Source organism: Eurytemora carolleeae, unplaced genomic scaffold (genome assembly GCF_000591075.1).
Source record: "Eurytemora carolleeae unplaced genomic scaffold, Eaff_2.0 scaffold807, whole genome shotgun sequence".
Classification (NCBI taxonomy): Eukaryota; Metazoa; Arthropoda; class Copepoda; order Calanoida; family Temoridae; genus Eurytemora; species Eurytemora carolleeae.
This window is the reverse complement of record NW_019397120.1, coordinates 98,235-125,323: the sequence shown is the minus strand read 5'-3', so window position 1 is coordinate 125,323 and position 27,089 is coordinate 98,235. Positions and strand designations below refer to the sequence as shown.

The window sequence follows — 27,089 nt, the reverse complement described above, 5'->3', positions numbered from 1 at the left end:
GTTCAGTTCAACCAGACTAACGCAGGGATAAACACGTACGCTGGAATCCATCCTTATCCTTTAAATAACAAATTTTAACATTTTTAAAAAGATTTGGTTTAAAAGGTTATCAAGAGTAGTATAACAAAGAATTGAATATGAGAAGTTTTAGGCATCGAATTTTGTCCTTTTTTATTTTTAAATTTGTTTGTTTTTACGAGTCCACTCAATAAACTGAGAAGTTTAAACAAACCTTAAACTGCAAAGTTCTAAAAGTTTTTTTTCCACTTTCACCAAAGACATAGGCCTGAGATGAAATTTAAAGAATTTGAGCCAAAGTTTAAATCTGCCAAAACCCAGTTTAATTTAAGCACCGGCTTAAATCTTATAACATTTGATACATTTTTAAGTGGAACCAGCCGCGGCTTAAATTTAAACCGCCGCTCAAATTCTTTAAATTCGGCCACTGGACGATTTTCCAAGTGTTCGTCAAGGGAAGGAACGATTTTTTAAGAGTCAACATTTTTTAAAATAAAATGAAAAAGGATGACTAACAAAAATTAGGAATAGGGTAAAAATCAAGCAAAAATCTTACTTTATAAGAATATAAAAGAATTTTAAGAATCAAGAATTATGAAAATATTACTCTAAGTCATTTCAAGAGACAAGAAAATTGAAAACTTTTTAAATAAATGTTAAAGCATAATTCATGCATAATTATCCTATTTGTATGAGGCTATCTCAGTGTTTTACCTTTTATCAATGTAAAAATATTAATTTCCATAAAAATTGTTGAGTCTTAAAATTAAAAACTTCATACATTAGAAGATCGTGCTGTGTGTTCTAAAGAAATGAACAAATCTAAGTTATTCACAAACTATTCAACATCTAGAGATAGACCTTTCACTGTATCGATCTATCCAGCCCCTTGCCAGCCATCAATCAGCTGACCACTGTTTGGTGGAAAATTCACACCTTTTTGGCAAACTTTTTGTAATATTTGCGGTCTGTTAAATAGATTCGTTTATGCCACAGGTTTAAAACTTACAAAGGAAAGTTTAGTTTTGTGTAAAGTAACCCAAGTAATTGCCTCAATAAAACAATTTTAATAAACTTAATGCAGGCCATGAAGTATATATGTTTGCTTTATGCTTAGCTACTAAACTAAACAAAAACTGTTTGCTGTGCATTGAGAGGTACTTAAAACATTTAATAATTTCACAAATTTCACTTCTATATACCTTTAAATGTAATTCAAAAATAAATTTGATAATTCCAGGAAATAAATTGATGTCAAGTAAGATTTTTAACGATTTTCATTGGAAATAATCGAATTTTTGATTAAAAGCATAAGTTTTCACTTGGTTTGAAGGATCAAGGATTGATCATAGATCAGGCGTCGATTTAATGTAAAGATTTCGAAATAGATTAAATTTGAAAAATACGGATTTCGCTTGATAGAAAGATTTATCATTTACGTTTGTATTAAATGTAAAGATTAAGAATTGGACTAAATTGTAGAAATTAAGATTTGGACTAGATATAGAAAAGAAAGATTGGGTTGAATATAAATTTTAAGGATTGGTCCGAATAAAAAGATTAAGGATTGGTCCAAATATAAAGATTAGGGATTGGTCCTGATATAAAGATTAAGGATTGGTCCTAATATAAAGATTAAGAATTGGTCGAAATATAAAGATTAGGGATTGGTCCGAATATAAAGATTAAATATTGGTCAGAATGTAAAGATTAAGGATTGGATTGAAATAGACTTTGTTGAACTGAAGAATTGAAAAGAGAAGAACCGAAAATGAATTGCAAGGTAATTTTTATTATTTATTTTTATTTATATAATCTATACCCCCCCCCCCTCGCCCCTGTTTAAGCCTGTGTTCTACTTCAAAATAATTTTCCTGTTTAGGGTCAAATGAATTTATAAGATCAGACTGAAAACTTTAGAAATACAGGAAGTTTGTTGATTGAGATTTTCCACCACATCCTGACCATTCAACATTTTTTTATAGATCATCACCCCCCACCCATCTTCTACATCCCCATCGTCTAACCCCCCCCCCCCCCACTCCCTAATCCTGTGATCTCTTGATAGCTCAGCAAGAAATTATGTCAAATTGAAAGGATATGATGTTTAAGATAAATAATGTTTCCATCCACATTTTAATAACTTCCCCTTAATCAACCTAATAATTGCAATATACAAAATATGTACACATGCAGTGTACGCTGTACATAATGTACACTTTGCACACATGTTACATTGTATGGTGTCCCACGAAACATGACAGTTGGTGAATGGTGAATAGTTTAGAATGTCTTTTTCCATAATTTGTTAAGTTGTTTGATACCAAAGATCAATAAAAATATTAAAATATTATATGGGAGTCATGCTATATTAAAATTGTTTTCAAAGTAAAAGATAATGAAACAAAAGATTTGTTTAACTAAAAATAACGATTTATTAAATGTCATGTTTAGTGGGACACCCTGTAGTACAACTTGATAAAATATTTTTTTAACCGGAATTCAAAAGTAAAAGCAACTTAACTAAAACTACAAAAAAAACTCTTGATCAATTCAGAAGAAATAATTAAAGGTTTTAGATACAGAGAGAATAAGGGTCGAATTTGTTAAGAACAGGATTAGAAAAGGAAATATGAAAAGGTTAATTATTGAAATTGAAAGGGAAAAGGAAATACGAGGTAATAATTAATGATAGGGATTGAAAGGGCAATGCGTAAAGTTGATTATTTTATTGAAAGGGAAATGCGTAAAAATTTATTATTTTATTGAAAGGGAAAGGAGTATGATTATGAGTGTAAATTGTGAAGAGAATGTGGTGGCCCATGGGAATAGAATTTGAAAGGGAAAGTGGGATTAGATTAATAAGTCACAATGTCATGTGAATTCATCAGAAGCAGGATAGATGATAGATAGACAGATAGATATATGTAGATATATGTAGATAGGTAGGTAGGTGCACATACTTATACTTTTTCTCAACAAAATAAACCCTTTGTTCATTAACCCTGTATAATATATCTTACAATAAGTAGTATTTCTTCTACCACACTATGCTAATTATAGTCCTTAAGTCATGAGTAAATCATTATTTTAACAGCCCTGAAGATTGGAAGAAAGAAAAACCCGACATTTTTGGCAGGAAAGCTGCTCCCTCCCCTTTCTCTCCTTTTTCCCCTTTATTATAAAATTACATGTTTTTAAATCCCGCCCCTGGGAGGAAATCTGAACAAAAAACTTGGATTTGACCTGAAATATACTAAATACTTCATACTTGGGGTAAAAAGTGTGCTTAAATTAAATTAAGAAATGTCTTAAAACCCGAAAAGGTAATTTGCCGCCATATTTTTACATATTTACATTTTACAGGAAATCTAACATAGAATCATAAATAGAAAGATAGTTACTAGTTAGATATAAAGGATGAAGGTAATAAGGTAAGGAGAGTTAATTTTTGTTGCGTATTTTCTGCGAACATATACATGGGCGGTGTTTGTAAACAAGAATAGATGCATCAGTGTTCTTCTAGTATCCGAGGAGGATAAAAGCATAAAATTTTCATAATTTTTGATAATTCCAACGAGGTTATAGTATATAGAGTGATGATGTACGCATATCCTGTACTAATTGTACAGGCCATGTACTTCACTTCCAAAGGTCAATCTGTATATTACAGTACTCGGGGGTGATTTCTGAAAATATTTAAATGGAGAATTTGTTTTCCATGAAACTATTAAAATCCACTACTCCTTTATCGTGTGCAGGATTCCATTTTCACAGGAAGACTTACTTTTACACCCTTTTACAGAGCAATCTTTCATCGTTAATAAACTGTTCTGAGAAAACTGAGTAAAATTCAAGATACAAAACCTCCCCAAACACTTGTACTTCGAAAGCGTACTGCATATTTGATATTTGTATTGTATGAATAGGCCATAATCTCTTAAGATCCTTTATCATGATCATGATACTATCCCAAGTGTACACTCAGGCCAATACACACGGAGAGGTAGAAGATCCAACCCCCCTGGATAATTCACATAATAGTTTCCTGTGACCAGAATATTTCATTGATTTTTTATATGAAAGATGGATCCCATGTCAGGGTGTGACATCCGTCTTGTGTTTACTTTACTGCCAGAGACAGTACACTGCAGTACACCTCTAAATTAACTATCCTTACGTTATAAGTCTTGGAAAGGATTATATATTATACGCACGAACAAAAGAAATTGAGTCTTTGCCACAAACTCTTATTATATTGTCCCTATATCTTTACAACCCAAAGTCGTAGACCTTAGATATGTCAAACAATGAATTCTGTTAGATCGAATATTCTAAGTTTGATTCAACGGTTTACACCATCAGGTTTAAAAGATATAGGTATTAGAAAGTTTTGGTATGTGACAAAGACTTAATTCCTTCGCAATATATCTCATGTAACCCAGAAGTTGTGATTATCTTCAATAATCTCACCATCACTTCAATTTTCTAGTCATTATTATGATAAATACAAATTTATTTGTTTAGAATTCAAAGCATTTTTGCTTTGACGTGCAGTCTACTAGTAAGCTTACGTCTGGGTTCTCTCTTATACTTAGCAATTATACAACGTAAAAACATAATACTAATTTATCTTATTCTGTTACGTCGGTCACCGCCGTTTAATATGAATTGTACACAGTGAAAGCTAACTCCTGAAAAATAGATGATTGCATGAAATATTAAAATGTTAACAGTTTGCAAAATATTTGCATAAATATGTGAAACCAAATCTATAAACACTTCCATTAAGTTTATGCACTTTTAAACACACGTTAAACATCTGAAGAGACCTTCGACTTTTCATCCTTATACTTTCTTGTTTGTCTGATAGGTGTTTGAGTGTTGGTTATTATTAATTAGTGTGATTTATCATTTAGTTTGCTTGCATTAGTAATCTTCACTTAGGTTGACTTATCTGATTATTTTCTTACGTATTTTTTGTTCGAATTTATCGCGGCCATCTTCTATTTCAACTTTTAGTTGTGGCTTTATCTGTGAGCATCTTCTCTTTGTACAGTATACAAAAATTTGCGGATTTAATAATATTTTTTGTGCATTTTAAAAATTTTACAAAAATAAAAAACTTTTAAACACAAATTTTTGAAATTTTGATCATTCATAAACCTTCTTTAAGGTCAAGTAAGGTCACACACAAAATTTGGGGCCGATCGGTTCAGCCGTTTTGACGTTTATTTGACCCAAACAGACAGACATACAAGCAAAGTATATATATAGATATGGATGGTTTAGTGGGTTTTTATATCATAAAGTTTTTTAAATTGTTTTCGTCTTCCACTTTAAGCTTGTCCGAATGATATTTTTCTGTTTGTGTTTGAATTGTCTGCTTTTGTTTTGATTTGTCTGTTTGTGCTTGATATTTCTGTTTTTCTTTGATTTGTCTGTTAGTGTTTGATTTATCTGTTTGTGTTTGATTTGTCTGTTTGTGTTTGATTTGTCTATTTCTGTTTGATTTATCTATTTATGCTTGATTTGTCTGTTTTGTTTGATTTGTCTGTTTTTGTTTGACTTGTCTTAATGTGTTTTATTTGTCTGTCGGTGTTTGATTAATGTGTTTGGGTTATATGTGTCTGTTTGTGTTTGATTTGTCTGTTTGTTCGCAAGGGTAGAATGTGTGCAGCATGTGTTGAATATAACAATAGGTTCATCAGGATCTCCTGTCTGATCTACAAACTTATACAATTTGTTTTTATGCCACCTTTCATATCTAGAGAATTAACCAATTTGTTTTTTCTTTCCTACTCGTCTTTCTCTACTGCATCTGTCTGTCTACTTACTCAACTTTCTCTCTGTCTACACTCATCTTTCTGTCTGCACTCGTCTTTCTGTCTGTCTATTATGTCGTATGGTCTTGTTGTATGTCTACCTACTCGACTTTCTTTCTGTTTATTATGTCTAGTTGTTCATTTACCTACTTGTCTTTCTTTCTGTCAGTATATCTACTAGACTTTCTTCCTGTCTCTGATGTCTTATTGTCTCTTATACTTACCTACTCGTCTTTCTCTTTGTCTACTATGTCTGTCAGTCTACCTACTCGACTTTCTTTCTGTCTACCATGTCTTATTGTATGTCTACCTTTTCGAATTTCTCCCTGTCTATTTTGCCTCATTGTCTATTTACCTACTCGTCTTTCTCTATGTCTACTATGCATGTCTGTCGACCTACTCGTCTTTCTTTAAGTTTATACTATGTGTGTCTGTCTAACTCTGTCTAATATGTCTTGCTATCTGTCTCTCTCCTTGTCTTTCTCTTTAGTAAGTCTGAATGTTCGTCTAGCTGCCGATTCGGCGTTCTGTTGGACCATGTTCAAGAGATGCTGTGCCTGATGTAGACAAAATTTGAATTGGGTTGAAAAGATGTGAGTTTGAAAATTTTAATTCGTGACAAAAACTCAGTTTATTTGTATTTTTTTTAGAGGAAAGATTAATACTGTTTGTCTCCCCCCCCCCCTCCTTGAAGAAAGTGCTTTCCATAAACTTCCTCATATAGAGCAAAAGTATTAAATCATCGTCCAGAATTCCTGACCATAATTAATTATCTATTTAATTATCTAACTGCAGTAATTAATTACTTATCTGAGGAGAACTAAAAATGCTCTAATTATCCTGAGTTGGCCCGACCTTACATAGAGAATTAATTATAAAGAGGAATTGTGCTGGATTTCTTCATTAATTTACAAAACAATTAGATTCAGATAGACATAGCTTACTCCATCTATATAATTGCTTTGCAGGAATGGACCTTTTTCCCCATACTTTTTATTTTTTTGTTTTTTAATTTGTACACTTATTTGTAATTTGGAATGTCATTTTAGACGAGCAAGATAAAAATAGATAATGAACTTTTGTAAATGATTTAGACAAATGTTTATGGAACATTCCATTCCTTGTTTTATGACTAAAATTATATTTACGAAAGGGACTGGTAATGTAATATTTCTCCTACCCCCTTCCTTTTATATAATGTTATGTCTGATTCTCACTGTTCCCTAATCAAGGATGAATGAGATGGCCTCATATTTTATTTTAAAGTTACTTGCATTTAAATATACCATTATTGTAGAAACAATGAAGGAAATTGTAAAAATTGAATATTTTTCCTACTAGAACGTAACTTCCTCATTGTCACTTTGTACATGGAGGTTTACTTGAATCTACGCCTAGAATCCCTTTAATAAGTGACACCTTCCCCCCTCATAATCTCTGTTCTTGGCAGGGGTTGGATTACAGGGAGGGCTTGAATCCACGCCCTTAAAGTCCTGAGTTATGAATATGATATTAGTCGTAAATGTCATGATTCACTTTCGCCCAGTTTATCTTTTATTTATATCTCATTTCTAATTGTTTTAACTGTACAATAGAAAACTATTTATGATCACATAATGCGGCGTAGATGTTAATATCTATCTGTCTATACATAAACACTATCTGTGAGTGTATCTGTGTCTAAAATCTGACTGTTATCTGTCTATTAAAATGCATTTACATATCTGTCCCACTGGGTTCCTTGATTACGCGTCCAGGGGGGCCTATAGAGCCACAAACTTTAATCCTTTAGGGGGCCTATACAAAGCAATAGAGCCACAAACCTTAATCCTTTAGGGGGCCTATACAAAGCTATAGAGCCACAAACCTTAATCCTTTGGGAGCCTATACAAAGCTATAGAGCCACAAACTTTAATCCTTTTAGGGGTCTATACAAAGCTATAGAGCCACAAACCTTAATCCTTTAGGGAGCCTATACAAAGCTATAGAGCCACAAACTTTAATCCTTTTAGGGGTCTATACAAAGCTATAGAGCCACAAACCTTAATCCTTTAGGGAGCCTATACAAAGCTATAGAGCCACAAACTTTAATCCTTTAGGGGGCCTATACAAAGCTATAGAGCCGCAAACTTTAATCATTCAGGGGGGCCTACACAAAGCTATGGAGCCACAAACTTATAATACATTGTTAGAAAGCCAGAAACTTTAATCATTCAGGGGGGCTATACAGAGCTAAAGAGCCACACGTTTCAACCCTATCAAGTGCTATAGAGCCACAATCTTTAATCGTAATGGGGGTCTTTGCATTTTATTCCAAGGGGCCTATCATCATTCAGAAATTTTACTAAGATTCAAAGTGTCTGTAATACAATAGATTTGAACAATTTTATTAAGACATACATATTTAAAAAATGAGAGATTTTTAAAAAAGAGTATGATTACGGCAGGACTCTTATGTTAAAATTCCTGGCTCCCTTGTCTAACACTTTATTAATAAATATATGCAGATTCATTGTTACCAGAGTAGGGGGGTAAGAATGCAGGTTAGGGAGTAACAGAACAGGGGGTAGGGAAGATTAAAAGTAGTAGGTAGGGTGGAATGGGGATTAAGAAGTAGCTAAACACGGAGTTGGGTAGGAGAGGGGGGATTGGTGGGTAGTAGAATTGAATAAAAACCGATAACTAGGGAGTTTCTGGGTAGAATAGCAGAAGATGAGGAGTGAATGAGATGTTGGAGGGGGGGGGGGGGGAGTTCCAGAGGGACGATGGGGGAATTAAAGAATTTGGAGTAGGGAGTGTGCGAAGGGAAGATAGGGGATTGAAAAGTTAGGATAGTGAGCTAGGATTAATGGAAAGGGAAGATATTTAAAGAAGAAATGTTTTAGGGATTAATAAAAAGGTTTGTTTAAGATGAAGGTTCGGCTATAGGATTTAAGGTTTAAAGAGAAGGGAGGATGGGATTCCTTTTAAAAATCTTTATTTTACTTTCTCTGTATTCCTCTCATCCCATGGTGTATTCATGTATATCTCCTATAGTATCATTAACTGCAAATATTCCTGCAAGGGTGGTATTTAGCACAGAGATCTGCAAACCCATATTGCACTCCAGCTCCAACCCAAAATCATTGTTTTCAAAAATTAACTTCTTGGAAGTGGAATGCTCTACGAAGCTGTTTAAAGGGACTGATCTACGTATTTGAAACTTGTCTGTGATACCATGTCAAAGAAAGACAAAGTTCTTAAAACAAACCATATATTTGTCTATCAACTAAAAGGTTGCCGCCGTCTATGTGTAAAACATCACATTTTTAATATATATGAAATCAATTGATTGATCGCAGTCAGATTTTCGATTTATAATTGTTAAAATTGTTTTTTTTTTTAACTGTTTAGTGCACAGTCTCTTTAAAGCATTATTAATGCATAGTATGCATACAAACCGTAACCTTTCAATAATTTAGCCCTGTACGGTTATTAAACCTATCATAACAGTTTTATCTTGGTTTTATTAAACTTAAATTTTACAAGATGTTATATCTATCTATCTATCTATCTATCTATCTATTTATCTATCTATCTATCTATCAATCTGTCTATCTATCTATCTATTTATCTATCTATCTATCTATCTATCTATCTAACCATCTATCTTGAATCCCTCTCTATTCACTATTCTATCCTAAAGCTATACAAATGACCCAATAGGATGAGAAATTAACCGAGAGTTGATCCATATTTCACTAATCTGTCTTTTTAGGACTGCATTAGGCCGATTCCAAGGCCTACAGGCCATTTTAGGGACATGTTACATTGATTTATATTATAAAGAGAGACTAAACGATGCAGTAGAAAAAAGTTTATATAAATACAATTTGAAAACATAGAAATATAGATAGGTGTGGAAATATAAACAAATAGATAGGTAAACAATAAGAAATGTATGAAAGAAGGAAATGTAGAAATAGTAAAGCGTAAATAAAGCGTAAATAAAGCGTTCATATGGTGTTCCCTGTTAATATTTTGATTTATGATTTAGACACATTGACGAAAAAGTAAAATTGAATTGATGCAGTTTATGTTGAAATTACTAGTTTTTACATTTGAAATAAAATCATTAATATTTTTCCCGAGACTGCCCTGTAATCATCTATATTTAATGGTCTGTAATGACGAAATTTAAAACTGATTGCGACATTGCGTAAGAATTTCTTTTGTTTAAATGTCCACACTGGTTTTGTAGTTTTTATGTTTATGTAATGCGTCTATGATAATTTAACTGTTATGTTTGAGGTAGTGTACAGGGTACCGGGTACATAAAGTGTGCACAGTGCACTGTACATGAAAAAAAATCCCAAAAATCTTTATGTCTGTCTTTTTCCTAACTTTAGCATCATTTGAAGATTAAACTGTTTACTGAGATAGTGTGCTTAGCTATATAGGCTGAACTTGATAACCAAGCGTAAACTTTTAAATTAAAGAATTAAAGTTTAATCCCAGAAAATTCTGAAAGAGACAATAAAAAATCTGATCGACAACTGAGATTAACCACCAGGGCCGGAAGGGAACCGACTGAACGGGTTATGAACAGATTAAAGATTTAATAGTTTTGAGCATTGGTTTGATTATTTTGATGTTTAGGCTATAGTGGGGCTAGCCCTTGTCCTCCTCAATTTTACCTCATCAGTGGACAGCAATCCTTTTCAGATCTTCAGACGACATTCTGTTCCAGGTAAATAATTAGCTCCTTAATTTAATGATTTTTATCACAATTATTATCCTTGTGATCATAATAATTATTTTTGATTATTTTTCACATAATTATTGTGAAAACAATGTTGATGATAAAAATAAAAATGTTCATGCAAATGGTGATAAATTAAACTATGTTTGTGATGATAAAGATAACAAGAACAATGTTAATAATAACAATGTTGATGATAACAATGTTGATAATAACAATGTTGATAATAACAATGTTGATGATAACAATGTTGATAATAGCAATGTTGATAATAACGATGTTGATAATAACAATGTTGATGATAACAATGTTGATAATAACAATGTTGATAATAACAATTTTGATGGTAAAAATGTTGATAATAACAATGTTGATAATAACAATGTTGATAATAACAATGTTGATGATAACAATGTTGATAATAACAATGTTGATAATAACAATGTTGATAATTATTTTGTTAAAATTAACGATGCTGCTAATAACCATGATCTTTATTATGTGAACAATGGCAATGTTGATAATAAGCATGTTGATGGTGTTAACGCTAACTATGTTGAAGATGATATAATTAACACTAACAATGTTGATGATGATGATTTTGACACTAACTACGTAGATTAAGTTGATGATCTATTTATCTATCTATCTATCTATCTATCTATCTATCTATCTATCTATCTATCTATCTATCTATCTATCTATCTATCTATCTATCTATCTATCTATCTATCTATCTATCTATCTATCTATCTATCTATCTATCTATCTATCTATCTATCTATCTATCTATCTAAATTAAGGTTGGTTGGATCCCCTGTCTAGCCTACGACAAGGCAGGAATTCAAAACTTATGAAAATGGGATATTTCTCAACTGTATCACCTCTCAGGTTTACAATACTTTTTATCATTTTATTTAAATAATTGAAAAGTTGTTTTTACTTAAATACATGAAAATTTATTAGATATAGTTGTTTTTGCTTAAATACATGAAAATTTATTAGATATAGTTGTTTTTACTTAAATACATGAAAATTTATTAGATATAGTTGTTTTTACTTAACTACATGAAAATTTATTAGTTTTTACTCTATTTCCATGATTTCCTATTCTGGTTCTGTCTCGACTTTTAGTGAATTATGCACACAAGGTATTTGGAGAAGGCCTCAACAAAAATAGTCTTTAAACTTCCTGTACACGCCTCTTTCACCCTGTCAAAGAAAGGTATTTTAAATTTGTTCAGACACGTATTTTGTTTTTAGTCTAACCGATGTTGTTACTTTCTCTCCAGAATCTTCAGAGAAAGAAGAAGATATGGTTGAAGAAGAATATGCTCCTATAATGAAAGAAGAAAACCTGAAAATGGAAGAAAACAAAGTGGCTGATTTTGTTTTTAGTCTCAACGATGTTGTTACTTTCTCTCCAGAATCTTCAGAGAAAGAAGAAGATATGGTTGAAGAAGAATATGCTCCTATAATGAAAGAAGAAAACCTGGAAATGGAAGAAAACAAAGTGGCTGATGTGAGGTGAGTTAGAATATAATCAAAAATTAGGAAGTATAAGATGTTGACGATATTGATATGTTCAGTCTAATTGATATGGATGAAGATCTAACTGATAAACTCATGGATGATCTTCTTAACGAGCTTGTGGAAGATGAAGAAGAGGTAAATTGTTATCTATTTACCACACTATTCTATTCTACTATCCTAATCTACCATCCTAATCTACTATCCTAATCTACCATCCTAATCTACCATCCTAATCTACCATCCTAATCTACTATCCTAATCTACTATCCTAATCTACCATCCTAATCTACCATCCTAATCTACCATCCTAATCTACCATCCTAATCTACCATCCTAATCTACAATCCTAATCTTCCATCCTAATCTACCATCCTAATCTACAATCCTAATCTACCATCCTAACCTACAATCCTAATCTACCATCCTAATCTACCATCCTAATCTACAATCCTAATCTACTATCCTAATCTACCATCCTAATCTACCATCCTAATCTACCATCCTAATCTAATATTCCATATATTTAGAGAGGGGGAAAGCAGCATGAGGATAAGATTGGTTTACCAGAGCATGAATTTGTAATTGAACAGGTTGGTTTTCACAAACTTATTTTTGGGTCCCTTTACTTTTTATCATAATTTAATCAATTTGATTAATAATGTAATTTTATGCGGGTACTTTTCCATGGGGGCTTACATTTTATTGAAAATCATACAATTACAACAAATTATCCACTCAGGCATTAAAAAACTGTGGCTAGGAACCAATAAACATATACACAATTATCAATCATACTAGAATCAACCGATAAGCATAAATATATATAAAATAATTACCGCGGTGATCCCAGAATTCTGAACACGGATATACTAGTTGGGGTGAGGATCAACCATCCCCCCACCCCCAGGTATACTAGTTGGGGTGAGGATCAACCATCCCCCCACCCGGGTATAATAGTTGGGGTGAGGATCAACCATTCCACCCACCCGGGTATACTAGTTGGGGTGAGGATCAACCATCCCCCCACCCGGGTATACTAGTTGGGGTGAGGATCAACCATCCCCCCACCCAGGTATACTATCAAATATCTAATATATCAACTATCCAATAGATAAACTAGACAAATCAATTCGTGAATGATTTAACTAATTAATCAATCAATTATCAAATTAATCACACAAAAAATGTATTATCTAATCAATTTATTAATGATCTTGTGCACTGGAATTTAATTTTTAAATTTAAATGAATGAGTGAGTAGCTATTAGTAGTCATATAAACCAATCTACAAAGAAAGATCTTATCTTTCCAGTCTAGTAAAGTCTATCAGTTTCTTCAAATTTGACCTTTTCGACTTTTTTTTCAGTTTTGTTTTTATTTTTTATAATAAAATATTTTTTTTTGTAGAAGAATGGTGTGTTCACAGATCAGTTTGGTAATACCTTCAAGAGCCAAGGATATCCTCAGTTAGAAGAACAAAAATATAAGTTAGTAAATAAATCAAAAAAATAAAGTTGAATATAAATGTGTTTATGAAAAACTGTCAACTTTGAAAAAACGTTAAAAAATCTCGGAGAAAGAGTTTTGTTTATATTTTAATCTGTTTTGTAATAAAAGAATTTGATAAACATAATTTTTTTTATAAGATTTGAAAAATAAAGACCATAAACCTACATATTGAAAACTTATAGGGTGTGCAACCTTTCACAGATATCTCACAATTATGAAAGTTATTTATCAAATCTTAGGACTGAGTCGACATTGAAGTGTAACAATGTCTTGGGTTTTGGGTTTACTTTATCAACTCTTTATACTCCTTTGCAGCCTTGGAAATGCATATTTCAAAACAGTAATTTGATTGTTTCTAGCTTCAATTTAAAAGCAGTTTTTGGCAAAATCATGTAACATTTTTTCTTTTATATCTTGCTTATTTTGGTTTGCAGTGCTTTTCTTAACTAAGCTGTCATTAAACCCTTTACACGTTTTTATAATGTGATCACAATTCTAAATTGAGTATTTGATTTTCCTAATTATTTTGATATATTTAAATGCTTAAGTTTTGTGCAACATATTAAAGTGAAATTACATTGTTTAAGAGGCTTGTTCGAGAACGCCGAAGGTAGATCTTCATTACTCAACGAGTTCGGTCCTAACATGGGGGAGAACCTTATTGCTGATCCAGATAATAACTCCTTCGCTGCAACTCCACAGTTAGGTAGGAGTACTTCTTAGTTTCTTAGTGGAGTCTTGTTTGCCTCCACTCCACAGCAAGGTAGGAGTACTTCTTAGTTTCTTAGTGGAGTCTTGTTTGCCTCCACTCCACAGCAAGGTAGGAGTAGTTCTTAGTATCATAGTGGAGTTTTGTTTGCAACCACTCCACAGCTAGTTAGGAGTAGTTCTTAGTTTCATAGTGGAGTCTTGTTTGCATCCACTCCACAGTTAGGTAGGAGTAGTTCTTAGTATCATAGTGGAGTTTTGTTTGCAACCACTCCACAGCTAGTTAGGAGTAGTTCTTAGTTTCATAGTGGAGTCTTGTTTGCCTCCACTCCACAGTTAGGTAGGAGTAACTCTTAGTATCATAGTGAAGTTTTGTTTCCAACCACTCCACAGCTAGTTAGGAGTAGTTCTTAGGTTCATAGTGGAGTCTTGTTTGCATCCACTCCATAATCTATAGTTCATAGTTGAATAGTTTTTTTTAAACAATTATTTCTTAAAATAGTTTTTTTATCGAACAGATGGTATACATAGTTAAGCATTCTAGTAATTGCTGATTTTATTTCATATTTTTCAGTACTGACCACGCGTCTGTACTGCTGTTCTTATTTTTAGTATCTTATTCCTGGATTTCCTCGCCTGCTACTGTTTACACAATCTTTTGGCGCCTATTAAATATATATATTATATTTATTTAATACATTTGCATGAAATTATCTTTGATGAATAAATCGTTTTTCTGATAAAATCAAAATGTCAAAAATGTTATCACATCCCATAACCTTTTTAGAGAAAATCTACATTGGGGGACGTTTGAATAAGCAATCTTGGAAGGCTAAATATCTATTTAGCGGATAAATATTTGCATGTATGATGCACAAAAAAGTAGACTTTAGAAAGAACAGAACTACACAGATGAAGCTACAATTTTATTCTAAATTAAGTATTCACATTTTTTACTTTCTTCTTTACTGATTCATTTTTTAATAAAAGGGGGGGGCTAAGGTCTTATTGTAGGCTATCATTTTTTAGACTTCTAGTCTTCACAACATTTTTTACAAAGCAAATGCACGCGAAAATTTCGAAATTTTTTTTTGCACGATTTTGTAAAATGTTAAAAATATTCAGAAAGACTGTCTCTAGACGGAGCAGAGGATAGAATGACAAATGCTGAACTAGGAAACCACAAAAAAAAGAAGCATGACCCCCCCCCTCCCCCCCTCCTCAACCAATACCTAGGATCATATTCACCATAATGCATGTCTCATTTAGTTTAGAAAGCATTTTTGATATTATACATTATTTAGACATTCTTAGAATATTGAAGTTTATAAATTCGCATGATTTTATTTAGTTGATTATTTACAGTTTTTGTGTTGAATGAATGCCATTTGTTTAAATAGAAAATCTTTTTAAAAGAGTTTAACTTCTGCTCATTATTCAACAAATTCTTTAAACGAATTTGTTGAAGATTTTTAATGTTTCTAAAGCAATTCAATCTTTATGCTTTCGCTTTTTATTTAGAATTCAGATTTTTACCAATAATATATTTAGCAATAAAAATCAAATTTACTTTACCACAAAAAGTTTTAGCATATTATTCATGTGGATAGAAATATTTCCCGGATCTTCAGAATTAGAAAACTAAAGTTTGGTTTGGTTTTAATCAAGATTTCTTCATTTCCTAGATATAGAAAATAAGCCTAGCGATGAATATATTCATGACCTAATCCTTCTTTCATGTATTTTTGTTTGAAATGGAAAATTTATATAGAAAATTAGTCAGAAGTTACCAACTGTGAAATTGACCTTGATTCAATAAATGCAAGAAATCATTATATTTAAAATATAAATTTATATTTGTCAATTAATTTCAATCTTCTTTTATTTCAATTCATAACTTTTTAATAAAATTTTGGTTTAAATTATTTTGTGCGGCTTTCAGACCAAAACGACGTTGACAGCCGTCAGGTGGATCCCGAAGCACCCACTACTACAGAAACAACAGCTGATGAATCAACAGCAGCTGCTGAGTCTGGAGCAGTTGAAGGAATTAACGGAGCAGAGACGACTGATAAAAATGGACTTCGATGCGTGAACAAAGTTATGCAGGTAAACACAGTCGCAACCATAAAGCTGTAAAATAGTAGGGTAAACACAGTCGCAACCATAAAGCTGTAAAATAGTAGGGTAAACACAGTCGCAACCATAAAGCTGTAAAATAGTAAGGTAAACACAGTCGCAACCATAAAGCTGTAAAATAGTACGATAAACACAGTCGCAACCATAAAGCTGTAAAATAGTAGGGTAAACACAGTCGCAACCATAAAGCTGTACAATAGAAGGGTAAACACAGTCGCAACCATAAAGCTGTAAAATAGTAGGGTAAACACAGTCGCAACCATAAAGCTGTAAAATAGTAAGGTAAACACAGTCGCAACCATAAAGCTGTACAATAGTAGGGTAAACACAGTCGCAACCATAAAGCTGTAAAATAGTAAGGTAAACACAGTCGCAATTGTAGGCTGTAATACCTGAATTTAAGTGAATTATTTATGATCTGAGTGGAATAATACAATTCTGTGAATTTGTATGGGTCCTATGCTATATTATATGGGTATGATTTTTTAAAACCATATTCTCCTTTTAGATGCTACTGATCGATATCGAATTAGATTCGACAACAACCTATACTCCCTTTCATTTTTCGCGCACACTCCCATTAATATTATTTTCTGCATTCAAGTTTATTCCATAAAAAAAGTAGATAGCTCTTGAATACTTGTATTTTTTAATGATTAGAAATCCTCCAAAATAACCAAAATGTTATCATTTTCATAAAATATTTTTTGAATTAATAACTTTTCTTTTAAGATTTTTCACTTTTCTTTGTGCAGATTTTCTCCGTGTATTTTAATTTTCCTTGTTTATAGGTTGAGGAGACAGTTTATGATACGAGGGTAAAATGTACACATTCTTTTACAGGTATTAATTTCATTTTGTTTTCTATACTAACTTAGTCTTAATATTATTCTTACATCGTTTTTATCTCAACTTGGTTAAAGATCTTAAACTGTCAGATTCCATCACGTTCTTTTGACTTTGAGGCCCATATTAGATATTTCTTTAGTTACATTCTTATCAAAAATGTTACAAATCCAAATCTATTAAGCTCCCTTTCTATATTTTATTTCTATATTGTCTAAATACTTTGAATGTGTCTCTGTTTGTATAAAATAAACGTCACAACGGCTGAACCGATCGGGTCCAAATTTATTATGGCAACTCAGATGACCTCAGGGAAGATTCTTGACCGCTAAAATTATCCTCAAAAATTTTGAGAGCAATTGTTACAAGCTAAAATTGTTAATGAAAAGTGGGGCGCGAAGCGGCTTAAAAGTCTAATTTTGTTTATTTACGATGTTTTCTATATTCTGTATTTTGTAGAGAAGTGCCATGATACCTTTATTACTGACTACGTACCCACACAAGAGAAGAAATGTGAAACCAGCTTCAAGAAGAACTGTCAGATCACATACAAACCTATGGTAGGGATAGATAGATAGATAGATAGATAGATAGATAGATAGATAGATAGATAGATAGATAGATAGATAGATAGATAGATAGATAGATAGATAGATAGATAGATAGATAGATAGATAGATAGATAGATAGATAGATAGATAGATAGATAGATAGATAGATAGATAGATAGATAGATAGATAGATAGATAGATAGATAGATAGATAGATAGATAGATAGATAGATAGATAGATAGATAGATAGATAGATAGATAGATAGATAGATAGATAGATAGATAGATAGATAGATAGATAGATAGATAGATAGATAGATAGATAGATAGATAGATAGATAGATAGATAGATAGATAGATAGATAGATAGATAGATAGATAGATAGATAGATAGATAGATAGATAGATAGATAGATAGATAGATAGATAGATAGATAGATAGATAGATAGATAGATAGATAGATAGATAGATAGATAGATAGATAGATAGATAGATAGATAGATAGATAGATAGATAGATAGATAGATAGATAGATAGATAGATAGATAGATAGATAGATNGGAAATGTAACTATAGTAAGTCTGAAGCTAGGAAAAGGGAAATGTAACTATAGTCAGTCTAAAGCTAGGAAAATGGAAATGTAACTATAGTTAGTCTAAAGCTAGGAAAAGGGAAATGTAACTATAGTTAGTCTAAAGCTAGGAAAATGGAAATGTAACTATAGTTAGTCTAAAGCTAGGAAAAGGTAAATGTAACTATAGTAAGTCTAAAGCTAGGAAAAGGGAAATGTAACAAGTTAGTCAAGGAATGTATGTATGAAGACGAAAGATAGTATTAACCTGACAAAATATCAATTATTGCTGTCAGCTTTAGATTTACATTTAACATTTTTGGTTTACTGTGAATTCCAGACTTTCTGTCATGTTCATGTCCATCTAGTTTTCTGTCTATTCTTGTCTGTCTAGTTTTCAGTCTATTCATGTCCATCTAGTTTTCAGTCTATTCTTGTCAGTCTAGTTTTCAGTCTATTCATGTCCATCTAGTTTTCAGTCTATTCTTGTCTGTCTAGTTTTCTGTCTATTCTTGTTTGTCTAGTTTTCAGTCTATTATTGTCTGTCTAGTTTTCTGTCTATTCTTGTCCATCTAGTTTTCAGTCTATTATTGTCTGTCTAGTTTTCAGTCTATTCTTGTTTGTCTAGTTTTCAGTCCATTCATGTCCATCTAGTTTTCAGTCTATTCTTGTCTGTCTAGTTTTCAGTCTATTCTTGTTTGTCTAGTTTTCAGTCTATTCATGTCCCTCTAGTTCTCAGTCTATTAATGTCTATCTAGTTTTCAGTCTATTCTTGTTTGTCTAGTTTTCTCTTTTTTTATTACTATTCAAAGCTGTATTTAGTTATCTGTCTAATCATGTATATATCTAGTTTTCTGTCTATTCATATCTATATAGTTTCTGTCTATACATGCCTGTCTAGTTTTCTGTCTATTCACGCCTGTATAAATTTATGACAAATCATATGTTTCCAGTTTCGTGTCTGTCTAGTTTTATGACTAGTCTTGTCCATCTAGTTTTCTGTCTATTCTTGTTTGTCTAGTTTTCTGTCTATTCTTGTTTGTCTAGTTTTCAGTCTATTCTTGTTTGTCTAGTTTTTAGTCTATTCTTGTCCATCTAGTTTTCAGTCTATTCTTGTCTGTCTAGTTTTCAGTCTGTTCTTGTTTGTCTAGTTTTCTGTCTATTCTTGTCTGTCTAGTTTTCAGTCTATTCTTGTCTGTCCAGTTTTCTGTCTATTCTTGTCTGTCTAGTTTTGTCTGTCTAGTTTTAAGACTAGTCTTGTGTCTATTTATGTCTGTATAGTTTTAAGACTAGTCTTGTGTCTTATTTATGTCTGTCTAGTTTTAAGACTAGTCTTGTGTCTATTTATGTCTGTCTTGTATTTTGTCTCCCTACTAATGTGAATAACCCCATATATAACTTTAAATATATGTACAATACATACCAGAGATAAACATGGTATTTATGTCAGATTAGAGTGTATACAATTGTATATTACAAGGGTTGCAAGAATTATACATTTAAGCATGATAAAAGCTATTATAAACACCTGGGGTTTCACCAACTAATATACCACATTAAAGCCCTGTATGACTCGACAATAGTAACTGAGGGGAAATAAGAAGTAAAAACTTTAATAATTTCTTATCTACCTTTATTACCCCTTCACTCTCTTTCCATTCAAGTCCATTCATGCAAATCAAAATGTCCTTTCCCTTTCACAATTTCAGGTTTTGGTTCGTTATCATTCATCATCTTGGTTATTCACGGTTTGTCACATATATAAGATAAGACAATAGTTATTTAGACAAGAAACAAGAAGATGTTTTGGGAGTGGGAGGTAATAATTGACAAGAATGAGTATTGAGTATAGGTACACAAGTCTCAAGAAAAAATAGATTTTTAAAGGATTTAAAAGGAGACAAGATTATAATTTGTAATTAGACAAGAGTAAGTGTAAGTAAATAAGAGGACAAAGATATTAAAATAACAAGAACGGGTGTAAGTAACTAGGCAGACTTGAAAACCAAATAGCAGATTTCTAGCTGAAGTGCCAAGATGAGAATATGAGGCAGGTTGAGTATAAAACCTGGCTAGATCTGTAGATGTGTCCAACCCTATTATATTTACTCTAGCTATAGTGCTAAGATGAGAATATGAGGCAGGTTGAGTATAAAACCTGGCTAGATCTGTAGATGTGTCCAACCCTATTATATTTACTCTGGATATAATTGAAGCATGAGATAGATTGATCAACTAGAATAATACAACAAAACCTTAATTGTAATATTTCAAAACTTTATAACACAAGAAACAGATAAAGAAAAGAGTTTTCCCTACAATAAGATTTATTACCTGGTTTTTGCAGTGTGTGCCAGAAAACATGAGAAATTTTATTGATCTGGGACCGGATTTCATCAATTGTGAGAAGTCTTTGAACTACTTAGAGACGGTTCAATCCGGTATCTTTGAATCGCTGATCAAGATTTAAGCCAGTGAGCACTCCATAGATAAATAAACCGACCTATCTCGTCCCTGCTTAAGTTTAAGGATTACCTAAATCGTTAAAAACTGATATAAATGTATATAGATAAAACATAAATTTACAGAATACATAATTTGCTTTACAATTAAAGGCTGTAGGGTGACTTATACTTTTCAGTTTCCATATCTTTCAATTTTTTCTGAGTCACCCTGTGTAAAAAGAAACGTGTAAAATATGTGTAATCAACGTTTTTGTAATAAGGTTCAATCCTTAATTCATTTTAAAACACACCAACCCTCTTTCCCCATCCCCTGGCCACAATTACCACTGCAAACAACCACAGTCTAAACCACCCTCTGTCTCCACCTCCCCCAGATATTTAGCCTTGATAAATGAATACATGAACTAAATTTTTACACAATCTTGTGGAGCAACTATTTTGATTTTGTTTTTATAGACTCTGAATCATAGGAAAATTAAGAAAACTAAAGATCTAAGATTTATCGTTAAAAATAGAAGTTTTGATAGTTTTTTTCTAATTTACAAAAGTCAAATTGCGAAATATTAGTTTAGTGTTAAATAATGTACAATTCCAAAATTGAAAAAAAGAGAATGATTTGAAAATATAAAACAAGGAAGAAACATTATGACCAGAAATAAAGTTTTTCAAAGGTCAAGTATTTCAGGATAAAATGCATTCAAATGCACAGGTTTTATAAAAAAAATTACACCTGAAATTAAACTGGAATTTGTTTATCTTTATTTTATTTAGAAAGAAAGTTTTTGATGACATGAAAAGATTTGAACTGATTTAATCTTTATCTTGATATCTATAATCTTTATCTTGATATCTATAAACTTTATCTTGATATCTATAATCTTTATCTTGATATCTATAATCTTTATCTTGATATCTATAATATTGTTAAAAAATGTCAGATCTAAAATTCCTAAGGTTAAGCCAGCCTTTGTATTCGGAAATGGTTTTTATAAACATTTGGAAACCATGGAGCAAGATCTAATCAACGTGTTACGCAGTTTTTATATGCGCTCGAAAAAGTACGAAAATTGAATATTTATATCTGAAATACTAATTTTATAACTTAACTAGTCTTATATATTTTAGACAATGTATGCTATACAAGCCCATAAGGCGCAAAGTATGAAGTTGAGTTTAAATCGATATCATGAATAAAGTATTTTATTGTTGTATTAAAAATAGATTCGAACAAAAAAGGTTTACAGTTTCAGGGAATCATGAACGTAATCAAGGGATCTCATCCTTTCTGGTTAATCCTGTACAAACAATTATTTGATAATTAGTGATTATTATCATTTACTAATTGACAGTGTTCATAAAATAGGTTTGACTTTTTCTAACCTAAATATGGGACTCAAATCAACCTAAATATGGGACTCAAATCAACCTAAATATGGGACTCAAATCAACCTGAATATGGGACTCAAATCTACCTGAATATGAGACTCAAATCAACCTGAATATGAGACTCAAATCAACCTGAATATGAGACTCAAATCAACCTGAATATGAGACTCAAATCAACCTGAATATGGGACTCAAATCAACCTGAATATGAGACTCAAATCAACCTGAATATGAGACTCAAATCAACCTGAATATGAGACTCAAATCAACCTGAATATGAGACTCAAATCAACCTGAATATGGGACTCAAATCAACCTGAATATGAGACTCAAATCAACCTGAAGACTCAAATCAACCTGAATTTATTTGAGACTCAAATCAACCTGAATATGGGACTCAAATCAACCTGAATATGAGACTCAAATCAACCTGAATATGGGACTCAAATCAACCTGAATTTGAGACTCAAATCAACCTAAATATGGGACTCAAATCAACCTGAATATGGGACTTAAATCAACCTGAATATGAGACTCAAATAAGGCTTTGAACTAAACCTACACAATAATTCCAGGAAGAAATATCTTTGATATCTATCTATGTTATTCTTCAGGCGTTTGATGAAGTGGTTGAGATCTGTGATGAGCCCCTAGAGAAGGTTTGCAACGACGACATTATCGGACCAGAGGTTTGCCAGACACACTACGAAACAACATGCGAAACTAGGTGAAGAAAATATTAATCAAGAATATGAACAAAATGTATTTAAAATACTATACACGTACCTTTCCAGTTTTAAAGTGGCATGTCCGATTTACAACGGTACCCTAAAAATCTATGAGATTTCCAAGTTTTTATCTTGAAAAAATCTTTATTTGCAATCGTGGATTCTCTTTCAAATGATATTCGCTGCAGAAACAATGGAGATAATTTAACTATTAAATAATTTTCAAGTCAGAAAACATCAAAACCTTTCAAATCCTTTTTATATTTTCATACCCTTCTTTTTATTATAGTCCTGCAAACATATAGAATCCGACATACCGATGTAGAACAAAAAAATCCAACCTAGGGAGTTGATTCTTTGCCACAAACTCAAATTTTCTAATCCCTACAACTTTGCAACCTGATGGCGTGAAGCTTTGATATTTTAAACTTTTATTATTTGAGCTAACAGAATTCATTGTTTGAAATATCTCAGGTCTAGGCCATTGGGCTGCAAAAATGTAGAAATAAGAAAATCAGAGTTTGTGGCTGAAACTCAATTCCTTTACCCGACATCGCCTTCGGAGCATGAAGTTGAAATGTTTCTTGGGATAACTCTTATAATTAAACCGGAAATCCAATTATAAGACATTATTTACGATAAAATAAGTAAAAGATTATTAAACAATTTGACATTTTGTAAAATAATTATATCTCCCTTGTTTGCCAGGTACAAGGAGCACGAGGTAGAGCAGGATGAACCGGTTTGTGAGATGGTCATCGAGAGAAAATGCAATGGCGTCGCTGGTATGTTTTCTTTTAGTAATTCGTTCTTATATCTAGAATTGAATCAAAAATTGTAGGAAAGCAAATAATTTTATTATAATCAACCAAAATACTAATTTACATTTTAGACTCCCTTAGATTGCTGTCAATTTCAAATTAAATTTCACTAAAATTAATTACTTTGTATCTATTTCCCAGTCAGGTAATTTTTGTCGTTTTAAATATTTCCCTTTTGTCAAGTTGAAGTTCCAGAGCAAGGAAGCGGAGCTAGGCGAAGACGACAGGCTGGAAATAGATTCGAAAGTAGCCGCCAGGTGAGCGCCATTTTGAAAAACTGCAACCTGGGAAATCATAACAACAAATAATTGTTTAATTTTACAGTTTGATTTGGTGTCCGTCGGAAATGATTGTGAGGAATGGCCGATACAGAAGGTAAATTGAATAATAGTACATGATTCAATTTACATTTAACATAATCTTACATTTACATAAAATAACATAGACAACACAAAATAGTCCGGACATAACAAAAGGTGTATCCAGCTGACTTTGTAAATTATTTGGATGCGCATTAGAACTTTACTCTTGTTATGTCCATGTAAAGAAAAACAATTATCAGATCTGAGCTGGAAACTTTTAAATTAACCAATTTAGTTACCTAAATTTCTCCCAGAGGGCATTTTCTGTCAATCTATAGTTTGGCCTTAACTCTTGATGTGACCAATAAGAGATCAGCATATGACCCTGAAGAAGAGGATGAATTTACTAATTCAATTAGTTCAAAAGTTTCCTGCTCTGGTAACTTTTGAATCAAAAACAACCCGAGGAAAAATTTATATATACAATTTTAAAAAAAAGATAAATTATTTTTCTTTTAAAGTCTTCTAAAGATTTTAAATAATCTAATCCCTCTAAACTTTTACATGCTTGGACGAGGGTAATAACGCTTAATAATCTTCTTTTCTGCTCTGTAGCAAAAGGTACATTTAGTACAGTTACTATGTAGTGTAAAAATAATTTTTTAAATATCAATTTTTTATGGCACAAGTCCAAAACAAAATCTGCATGTATTTCACTTAGTAATTCACAATAACTAGACTAGTTATACAATACAAAAAAACAAAGGACTAAGCGAGAATGAAATATCAAATTCGAAATTCAATTTTATGTTTTTAGCAACAAAAACTTAAAGATTAGAACACAAATAAAATATCTATACGATATCCTTTATTCTTGACAAACCTGCTCCTGCATGAAAATATATTGTTTTGCAACTTTCAGAACAAAATAATAATTATAGTTGTCACATCTAACAATTTTTTTGGAAACATATAAAAAGTTAAAATTACAGAAAGAATTTTTAAACATGCAGCTGTTATTTCTAAGTTTTGGTTACTTATTTTTATTTTTAAAGCTCTTATTATATATGTCGATATATTTAAAGAACATTTATTTTTATTTGAAAGGAATTGAGTCTTTGCAACAAAATTTAATTTTTTGTTTTGTTAGGATGTATAATATGTAATATAAATATTATTATTATGAATATATTTTAGTGTCGACTAGAGAAGAAACTTGTAAAGAAATCTAACCCTGAAACCTCCTGCGCTAAAGTCCCAAAAGAAATCTGTGCTCCTTCCAACTGCCAGTTCGTTCAGAGCAATAAGGTAATATTATTGATGATAATTTTTTATCTCCCCTTCTGATATATGTTCTTATTTTATTTATTAATTTAACTTCTTTTATTACCTTTTATTACTACCTTTTATACAAACACTGAATATAAAAAGGTTTATAGTTCATCTTGTTGGAAAGAAATCTTTGCGCTTCCAAAAAAGGGAATTTATTATTTGAAAACCCCGACAAATATGGTGGTGTAAAGAGGGGGGTTCAAAACTACTAAACTCAAATATCATGATTTTTATTGAAGAATTCTGGCAAACTATTTTATTGTATTAGTACACTAGACAAAGTACACAGTGCAGATTTATTTCAAGAAATAACCAGTAATGTTTATAATGGGGAAGAGGTGGATGAGAATGGATTTGATAATATCATGCAACTCTGTTGATCTGGAAAAGTGTGTAGGGGGTGGGGGGTTATACCCTTCCCACCTACCGCGTCGTTTACACCCCGAGTTTTCATTTGCTTCTTATTTTAAACACCCACCCAGTGTTTTCAGGTTTTTTTTCACTGTTTACTCTTGAATTAGCGTCAATCATGTAGACAAGAAGATACCACCCTGTTTATTCGGTCAANTCTCCCACCCCTCCTCACCAAGAACAGCCCCCACAATTCCTATTTCAATATCCTTCCCTCCTTTTCCCCTCCCTCAGGAACTGAACTGAGAACACTGGCCACAAATTATAATTTTCTAATTTGATTTTTAAGAATTACACCAATATGCAATAATAAGCAAAGATATATAAAATATAAAAGAAAGGTTTGTGCCGATTAATCAGTTATTTTCCTTTAAATATTAAAGTTTATAATATCCGTGATGTCCATGATGATGTCCATGATATCCATGATGTCCATGATATCAATGATGTCCATGATATACATGATATCCATGATGTCAATGATGTCAATGATGTACATGATGTACATGATGTCAATGATGTCAATGATGTACATTATGTCAATGATGTCAATGATGTCCATGATGTCCATGATGTCCATGATGTACATGATGTACATGATGTCCATGATGTCCATGATGTCCATGATGTCCATGATGTCCATGATGTTCATTATGTCCATGATGTCCATTATGTCCATGATGTCCATGATGTCCATGATGTCCATGATGTCCATGATGTCCATGATGTCCATGATGTCCATGATGTCCATGATGTCCATGATGTCCATGATGTCCATGATGTCCATGATGTCGATGATGTCCATTATGTCCATGATGTCCATGATGTTCTTCAAGTGTTTACTAACTTATCAAGAATCTATACATTTAGAAATGTCGTGAAGAGAAGAGAAGTTTAGTTCAGAACATTCCTAGCGAACAGTGTGATCTAGAACCTAATGAAACATGCAAAATGGAGACAGTCTTAGTTCCTCGGTAATAATAATAATAATAATAACAATGATCATAATAATCATAATAATTATAATAAATAATAATAATAATAATCTAGTTTGATCCAGCAACCTAACTGCATCAAGGTTCCCAAGGAGATCTGCGTCAATGCTAAAACTAACCCAAGAAAGGTAAAAAATTATATAATTCAACGCTCTGTGCTTTCTCAAAAGTGTATCTCTAGCGTGCGTACTCAGTGTGCGTTCTAA

General features: G+C 31.9%; 1 protein-coding gene across 1 annotated transcript; it reads left to right on the top strand.

The window, feature by feature from the left end:
- On the top strand, positions 1 to 27,089 carry LOC111712075 (uncharacterized). The gene is made up of 21 exons (XM_023486585.1): positions 1 to 35; positions 1,750 to 1,801; positions 10,482 to 10,572; positions 11,388 to 11,475; positions 11,848 to 12,111; positions 12,174 to 12,252; positions 12,645 to 12,707; positions 13,525 to 13,604; positions 14,214 to 14,332; positions 15,460 to 15,510; positions 16,277 to 16,443; positions 17,265 to 17,316; positions 17,779 to 17,879; positions 22,909 to 23,021; positions 23,731 to 23,807; positions 24,027 to 24,100; positions 24,168 to 24,218; positions 24,761 to 24,766; positions 25,343 to 25,453; positions 26,759 to 26,862; positions 26,939 to 27,089. Exons 2-21 carry the CDS (start codon positions 1,790 to 1,792, stop codon positions 27,087 to 27,089), a joined length of 1,854 nt encoding a protein of 617 aa, XP_023342353.1. The 5' UTR covers positions 1 to 35; positions 1,750 to 1,789.

What these genes read in the sequence shown, in the direction of transcription:
- LOC111712075 (XM_023486585.1), top strand. An exon ending in GCGTGAACAAAGTTATGCAG is followed by an intron (nt 16,444 to 17,264) that starts GTAAACACAGTC and finishes CCTTGTTTATAG; the next exon opens with GTTGAGGAGACAGTTTATGA. An exon ending in AGATCACATACAAACCTATG is followed by an intron (nt 17,880 to 22,908) that starts GTAGGGATAGAT and finishes GTTATTCTTCAG; the next exon opens with GCGTTTGATGAAGTGGTTGA.